At 31.1% G+C, this 8,139-nt stretch overlaps 1 protein-coding gene across 1 annotated transcript; it reads right to left on the bottom strand.

The window, feature by feature from the left end:
• Positions 1–796: 796 nt before the first annotated feature.
• On the bottom strand, positions 797–6,765 carry LOC123660772. Its single transcript, XM_045595842.1, has 6 exons — positions 6,761–6,765; positions 2,853–5,146; positions 2,153–2,253; positions 1,882–2,059; positions 1,597–1,735; positions 797–1,520 (listed from the first exon to the last, which is right to left on the bottom strand). Exons 1-6 carry the CDS (start codon positions 6,763–6,765, stop codon positions 797–799), a joined length of 3,441 nt encoding a protein of 1,146 aa, XP_045451798.1.
• Positions 6,766–8,139: the final 1,374 nt, after the last annotated feature.

Genomic DNA, 8,139 nt, shown 5'->3' with positions numbered 1-8,139 from the left:
ACTTAATAAATGTCGAATAAATTAAGTACAAATTTATATATAATGACATAAATTGAATTTAATTTTACATAATAAATGTAAAGAAAAAAACATTTCATGTTAAATTGGTTTTATATCTATTTTTTATGTAATTATGTAACATATAGCGATCGTAAGCTTAGGAGCAGGGCTTGGTAACGATACCGATAACGTTACCTCTGACGTCACTAAACAAAGATGTTTTTATCGAACATCTCTTAGGTGTTGCCGCTCTGTGCAAAAATTGATCAACTCGACGCGATGGAATCCCCGTACCGCGTCAAACCACACGAGGATTGATGAGAGCAGCAATATGCGGTGTGTTAAATTATAACGTTATGCGTTCGAATAAAAATAAAAGTAAGTATGAACTTTTGCGTATCCTATAACTACCGCAATAATCATGTAAATTACAATTCAAACTTTTAATTCTCAAGTGCTTTGGAACTTGGAAGTTATACTTAAATGTGAGAATCACGTGTTGTAGTACGCAATTAGGTTATTTAGTATATAAATAATTTAATAAATATTTCACAGGTTATGTGTCTCTATAAAATTGGACGCTTTGTGCGAGTTCATTATATTTTAGTATACGTTTATTATTGTTTTCTAATATCTAGATTTAGAAAAGTTGCCAGAAGATGTACACACATATACAAATAAATACGGGTCAAAACGTAACCATTGCTGCAGACGAATAATAAGAACATTTTACTATATTATTACGATATGATAATCAAATAAATATTTTATTACATACGTAGAAAGATAAAATTAGTTAACTGAGCCGTGTGTCATAATACAATTGGCTAGATAAGGATTTTCTACATCGACACATGTCCTTTGCAGATGTTACTGTATTACTAGAAGGTACAATATTTAAAGGATTTTGAAGAGGCCGAGAAACTATAGAGGTTACTTTGTCTGTATATGGTTCTATGGGTCGAAGTCGTCGCTCCCTCTCTAGTCGAGCTCGCTCAATACGTTGAGCATATGCTACACTTTTTTGTAATCCAGCTAAACTGTCTGTTCGAGCTGGAAATCTTTCTAAACTATTTGAAATCTCACCTACTTCGGCAGTATCCGTATCAACAATTTCTTTGTGGTCTAAAATCATTCCAATATTTATTTTCAGATTGGTGGAGCCATCTCTAAATATCAAATAAACAGTAGCTTGATCTAGTACTTTTAATGAAAAGTTTTCATTTATTTTCAGAGCTTTCATTTTAATTTGAAACGGTTTGAACTTTTGAGATAGCTTTTTACTCTTCTCTTTTATAAAGTTTTCAAATTCAATTGCTAACATTTCCTCATTATCAGTACGTACTTTATTATCTGCATTTCCTCCAAGTTTTAGTATTTCAGGATCTTTATGTGCCATTTGTGTATCTATCATGACTTGTTGTAATACTGGTGGATCATTTAGTGTATGCCATTTCCAGTGAGAAACTGGACCGATACTTCGATCTAACACTACTCCTTCAGTTTGATTGTATTTTAATCTTGAACAAAAAATAAATAAATATCAACGAGTATATCTTAAAAAATAACAGTTTGACACATGGCATGTAAAAATACCTTATTTTACCGGCGTGGTCGAATACTATACCGTTACCTAGATAGTCAAAGGTTGCAAGTATAACAAAAGGCCGAGAACGTCCTCGCTCATCGGGTTCTCCGTTGCTGTAGATTACGAATCTTTGCTGGGCATTTATTTCTGTAGGATTTAAGAAACGTGTAGTTACAAAAATAAAAAGTTAAGAATAATGCCTTTTTTTCGTTTCTAACAAAGCTATGTAGAACAAATTATGTAACAAGTTACGTTGTGAAAACAGCCTAACACTTATTTAAATATTATTTCACCTTTCGCATCATAATAATCCAATGCTAACTTTCCATTTCTATAAAACCACCTGCCGCGACCGGCATCATCGAATTCGGCTAACTTTTCTCCTGTGTCATAGTACATTAGTTTTTTATTCTTATTGTGTTCAAACCAATCAAATTCAGGATGAGCTGGTCGCATACGATATACATTCATCTGTCAAAATATTTTATAAGAAACTGAATACAAATATGTTACAAATTTTCGAAAATCTAGCGAAATTTATGTCTTATTATCACTAATATTTACTTTTCGCACTACTTTTTCTGTAGGTAACATAGTCCAGCCTTTGTCAATGAATGTGCGGTCAGACAAAGCATATCGTAAAATACCTTTAGGAACGTCTTGTTCTCCCTGGAAAATGAAGCATGATAAATAAATATGATTTACTATGTTATTAGTACGTTATCTTGAAAGAAAATATTTTCTTATTTTGTGATTTTTTGTAGTGTATCAAATATGAAGTTTTTTTTTACATTACCTCTATTTTTTTAAACTTCGAAATATTAGTAAACATATTTTTAAGTTGAAACAAAAAATACCCGTTACAAAATAAACTATTCAAAAATCTGTTCAGGTTTAAAAAGTGGGTAACTTAGCTGTCAATAAAAACATTTTTTTTTTATTGTTTATACTGACACATGAACAAAGTCAACGTAAAAAATGAATATGTATAAGTGCAAAAAGATTGTAAGTGAAAAATAATCTTTAAATCTATATGGTTCCGAATTTAAGCTATAAAGTATGTTTATTTTATTTACCAACTTACATTTCGATAACTTATAATATTAATATATAGGTAATATTTTTATATAAAGTAAGATTTTTTCATTGGAAGAGTAGATATTTTTTTTCTCTCCTTAAATTCATTAATGTTCTTGTAAGTGTGCAATAAACTATAAATAAATAAATCAAATAAAATCCCAGCCATCATTGTTTTTGAAAACACTTACATTTTTGATCGAAAATGTTTTCTTTTCTAAACCTCCTTCCGTTACATTGGTAAAAAAATCATGTTCAGGAATATTTACGACATCGTCCTGTAACGTTGAACTAAAAAATAAGGGACTTATTAAAGGTTTCTTTACTTTTTGCTCTAAATGTGGTTTATGTTTTAATATTTTTTCCCCTACAATAATATCCGCTACTTTAGTATTTTCAAATTTTTTGTTTACGATATTTTCAATATCAAGTTCTAATTCAGAATCATTACAAATTATACAATTTGGCTGTTTATTTTGATGACACTTATGTGTAGCAATAACGTTAGGGTCAATGTTAATCTCTGATAAACGTTTTGGTCGCTCTTTATCTTTTCGAGGATATGATTGTTTTAATTTTACTAAACGTAAAATTAGATCGTCAGTAGAAGGTGTTCTAACTGTAATTTGATTCATTTGTAGGTCTTTTGTTTCTGCGTCTTCGGCATTTAATTTAGCTTTTGTTTGTATGTCCGGCTTTACATCTGACTTAATTTCTTTACTTTGTTTTTTATTAGTTTTAGTTTCTACATTTTTAAGCAATACTTCCTGTGTTGTAACCGCTTTGTCGGTATCTTTTTTCATTTTGTGATTTTCTTCTTCTTTCTTCCTGGCTCTTTTTTCTTCTTCTTTGTGTTTCTTTTGTTCGGCCAATATTTTCTTAAATTCTTCTAGGTCATCTTTTTTGTCAAATTTTTTGACCTCTTCTTTTGTACTAGGCTCTTCTTTTTTCTTTTTTTCCTCTTTTTTTGTCGTTTCTTTTTGCTCTTTTTCAACTTGTCTTTTTTTAGGTTCATTTTTTAGTTTTGTTGACTCTTTTTTATCTGTTTTAATATTTTTTTCTTCTTCTTTAGATTTTGTTATAGTGGGTTTATCTCTTTTGTGTATATTCAGGGAAGTCTTACTAGCATTTTTATTACTTCTTTTATGTGATGGTTTAGCATAGGTTGTATTACCTATTTTGTCATCAAGTGATGTTTTTTTTTCTTTTTGGGACAATTTTTCTTTTGTTTCGTCAATTGGCGTTTCGCTTTTTAATGGAGGCATTTTATTTTTTATTTCCTTATCTTTTATATCATTTTCTTTTGATTTGATTCTAGTTTCTATTAATTGATTATCTTGAATTTTAGTTCCTTTGGATATGTTTTTAGTTTCTTTTAATTGTTGTTTTTCCTTTTCAGCCTTCGCATGAATTACATCTTGGGTTTCTTTAATCAATTCCGACGAGCTCTTAGTTATTCTTGGATATTTAGGTTGACCACTACTCTTTTTAATGAAAAAGAAACTAAAACTTTTCTGAAGAGATCCCTGGGCTAAAGTTTTATCAAAATTTACAGGTGATTTCTCTGAACTTAAATCTCGTAATTTTTCTTTATTCAGCTGAAACAATATTTTTTCTTTATCTCTATTTGGATTAAGTACATCCTTTTTCTTAGATAAGTCTTGTTTAACTATTTTACTTATTGAATATTCGTCGGTTTTTTCAATATTATCTCGATAATTTAATGTGGTATTACTATTATATTTTCTTTGTAGAAGAGGTATGTCAAAATCATAAAACTTTGCATTAATATCATCTAAGGAAACATGCACATATTTCGAAGCTAATTTTAACGCATTATATCTTCTATATGTTGTGTTTGAATTACCCATTACAATTTTTTTTTCATTATATGACTTTTTCAATCTCAGTTCCTCGTCATATTCTAAGCTTTCAACATCTGTAAATTTACTGTCTACGTAACTTGAAGAATAACTCTCTTCTTTATTTTTTTTCAGTAAATGTGCATACTTTGACTTTGATTTTTTATTACTATTTATTGGACTTTGTAAATCTTTTTCAAAAACACGCAAATGACCTGTAGGTTTGTGGAACAATCTAGGACTCAAAGTACGTTGCTTATTCAAAAGTAAGTCAGAATGTGAATGAGATTTTCGTTTATCAATTTCGAGAACATATTTGAATTTATTTGCCAACTGAATAAAATCGTCTGTTTCTTTCACCTTTTTATTTTTATGAATAATAAATTTCTTAACGGCTTCATTACAATGTTTACACGGTATATTACTTTCAATTTTAGATTGACAATATTCACAGAGACCAATTATTCCGAACTTATTGATTTGAGATATATTTCTCAACAGCTTATAAGCATGTTCAAACAGGTATTTACATCGGGCACATTTTATGTATTGCGCTGTAAAATAAGATGAAATATTAAATAAGACATAAAAGGGCCATAAATTGGTAATATTAGTAATACTACGTATTGTTAGTTATACTAAATAGTTACCAAATTCAGAAAAATACTTGTTTGTTGTAATATCGAGACTTGATGTATTATGAAAAATATATACATCACCTACGAGATCTTTTTCCAAACAGTCTGATTTAACTTCAGCCTGCAAAATGTACCTATTAGTTACATGCATCACTTATTATAATGAAAGATATTGACTCATAATAATAATAATAATAACTCTTTATTGTACAACAAGAGTGAGCAAAAATACAAAAATAAAAACAGGAGTTAAGTACAAAAGGCGGCCTTATCGCTAATGAGCGATCTCTTCCAGACAACCTTTGTATAAAGGAAATGGTATATGTGTAGACAGTTTAGTTGTACAGGTTTACCTAAACATATACAATATATACTCATACTACAATTTAAAAAGAGCTTAAATTATCTCTTCTCCAAAATACCAGCCTAAACATTTAAAATTATGACGGTACGTAACTATAATACTTATATATACAATTCGCACGTGGGTAATGGTTTTTTAAAGTATTTACGTATTTAGTATATTTCAGACAATTAGTAGTTTTAAAAAATTGCTGGGCTTATTTACCGGATCTAACCTATTAGAAGTGTATAAAGAAAAGTAGTCTTGCCATAAGGAACTTCAAGAAGCAAATTAGGTATTGTTAGAACGGCGCTTGTAGGCATCAGCATCCTTATAGAGTATAGAGAAAAATTATAGAAGTTATTGCGAAATTCAGAAATTATTCGTATGTATTTTACAATATAAATGCGCCACGGTAACATCGTTTCTCACCACCATGGGTAGACTGGTAGATATCTCTTTTAGCACGCCTGTACCAACTTCCTTTGTAAATGTAATTTATACCTACTTATTGTTTTTAAAGCGCTTAATAAAGAATATATATAAAACTAGCTGTGCCCACGACTTTGTCTGCGTGGAATAGTGACTTTGGACAGCATTTTTTGGACATATCTTTTGGTTTATTTTGGATTATAAACACCGTAATTTGGATATTTACATGTTCAACGTGATTCTTTAAATTGGTATAACTTTTTTATTTATGAACCGATTCACATGAAAGAAACACTAAATGTTAAGTGAAACTTATCACGATATATTAGTAAAAATCGCATCCAAATTGGATAAGCCGTAAGGAGGTACTTACATAAATTATTATAGTTTAAGACAACGATGACGTTAGCGCACGACGACGCATTGGAACAACGGTCACAGCACTGGTTTGAGGTTGTTGTGCTGGCGATTGCGGGTTCGATCCCCACACATGACAAATATTTGTATTGGCGGCCATTCGGATGTTTGCCGTGGTCTGGGTGTTTGTGCAGTCCTTCTGGGTCTTCCCACCGTACCTCGGAGAACAAGATAAGCTGTCGGTCCCGGTTGTTATCATGTACACTTGATAGCGATCGTTACTCATAGTAGGGAATACTTATATCCGCCATCCCGCATTGGTTGATTAAGTGGTGAATTAAGCTCGAACCCTTCTCCTACATGTGGAAAGAGGCCTATGTCCAGCTGTGGGATACTACAGGCTGAAGCAATTCAAAGACAAATTCCTACATGCAATAATAAGGGTCATGAAACAAGTACTAACCCCATTTTTCTGAGAAGAGTAACGATATATAACTAGAGCTGTATTTTTGAGTTTAAAAATTTTCTGAAAATCCGAACAACCTTTACAGCATTGACATTTTAATCTGAATAAAATAACACAAAAAAAAAACATTAATCATTAATAAAAAATAAATAAAATTTTATTTCTAACTTACTCCTCTTCTGATTGCATACTGAAACATTTAATATCAATATATGCCTTCAATAAAAAATCTTAAAAAGGCACAAAATAATTAATACAATCCAAAATTAACCACAACGTCAAATTAAAATTTGACATTTTCTGATGTATAAAGCACTCTCGAGGTGAAATTGCAATTGACATTACTACTGTTGTTGTTTTAAAGTTTATCCCCAATAGGGAAAGGCAAAGGACTATAATCCATACAGCCTAGTCTGAATTTGTAAGTTTCGTTCTGATATATCAAAAGGCCGGAGCCAAGTCTGAAGTAACTTTATTGTTCTTCTGATTCGATGACTGGTAGAGTAAGGCCGAAACCAAGTCTGAAATTTCATATTTTCGTCTACTCTTCTTTGTCTATAAGTGATAGGCGAGGTCGAAACCAAGTCTGTAATAGGCCGAAGCCTGAAATATCAAAATAAAATTTCACATCCGATGAATGAAGGTCCTGATCCTGTTTCAAATATCATTGATAGTATTGCAAATAAATTCAAATATACTAGTATAGTTATCCAAATTAGTCAATAAATCTTGTGTATTGCGCGGGACATTTTTTGGTCCAGAAGTTGATAACAAGTTGGCTATAAATAAGAGGCGTTCCAGATTAAAAGCGGAGCATTCAAAAAATATGTGATCTAAAGACTGTGTAGAGTTGTTGGTGCAATGTGGGCAAACGGGCGATGAGATGATACGCATACGATTCAAATGTGCATTAAATCTGCAATGTCCAAATCTCAAGCGGCATAGTATTGTATAATATTTTCTGCTTCTATGTTGATGCGATTTAGTAAACCAAGGACTTTTTCCAATATCTTGATTTATCTGAGCATACCAAGATCCTTTTCTTAACAAGGTTTGTCGCCAAAGATCACGCCAATCAGATAGGATTTTTGATTTAATAGCAACTAATAGATCAGTGTATGGTACGGCAACATTCTCATCAACAGGGCTGCCGCTGTCACTGTCAACAATTGAACGTGCCAGAAAGTCCACATGTTCATTTCCCCTTACTCCTATATGTGAAGGTGTCCACAATAATTTGATGTTGTAGTTTCTTCTGGATAGTTGATAAAGGAGATGTCTTATTTCTAAAATGATGAAGTTTGTATTAGCACTGAATTGATAATTATCTAAAGCCTTTAGAACGCTCATACTGTCAGTAATGATCAGCCAATATT

Source organism: Melitaea cinxia, chromosome 1, assembly GCF_905220565.1.
Source record: "Melitaea cinxia chromosome 1, ilMelCinx1.1, whole genome shotgun sequence".
NCBI classification, from domain to species: domain Eukaryota; kingdom Metazoa; phylum Arthropoda; class Insecta; order Lepidoptera; family Nymphalidae; genus Melitaea; species Melitaea cinxia.
Note: the sequence above shows the minus strand (reverse complement) of the source record. Positions and strands in the feature narration are given on the sequence as shown.

Bases quoted from the DNA above. Each gene is read 5' to 3' on its own strand.
- LOC123660772 (XM_045595842.1), bottom strand. The intron at 2,254-2,852 runs GTGTTTTCAAAA...TTTTCCAGGGAG, and splicing joins ATTTTCGATCAAAAATGTAA to AACAAGACGTTCCTAAAGGT. The intron at 1,736-1,881 runs GTGAAATAATAT...TAAATCCTACAG, and splicing joins GGATTATTATGATGCGAAAG to AAATAAATGCCCAGCAAAGA.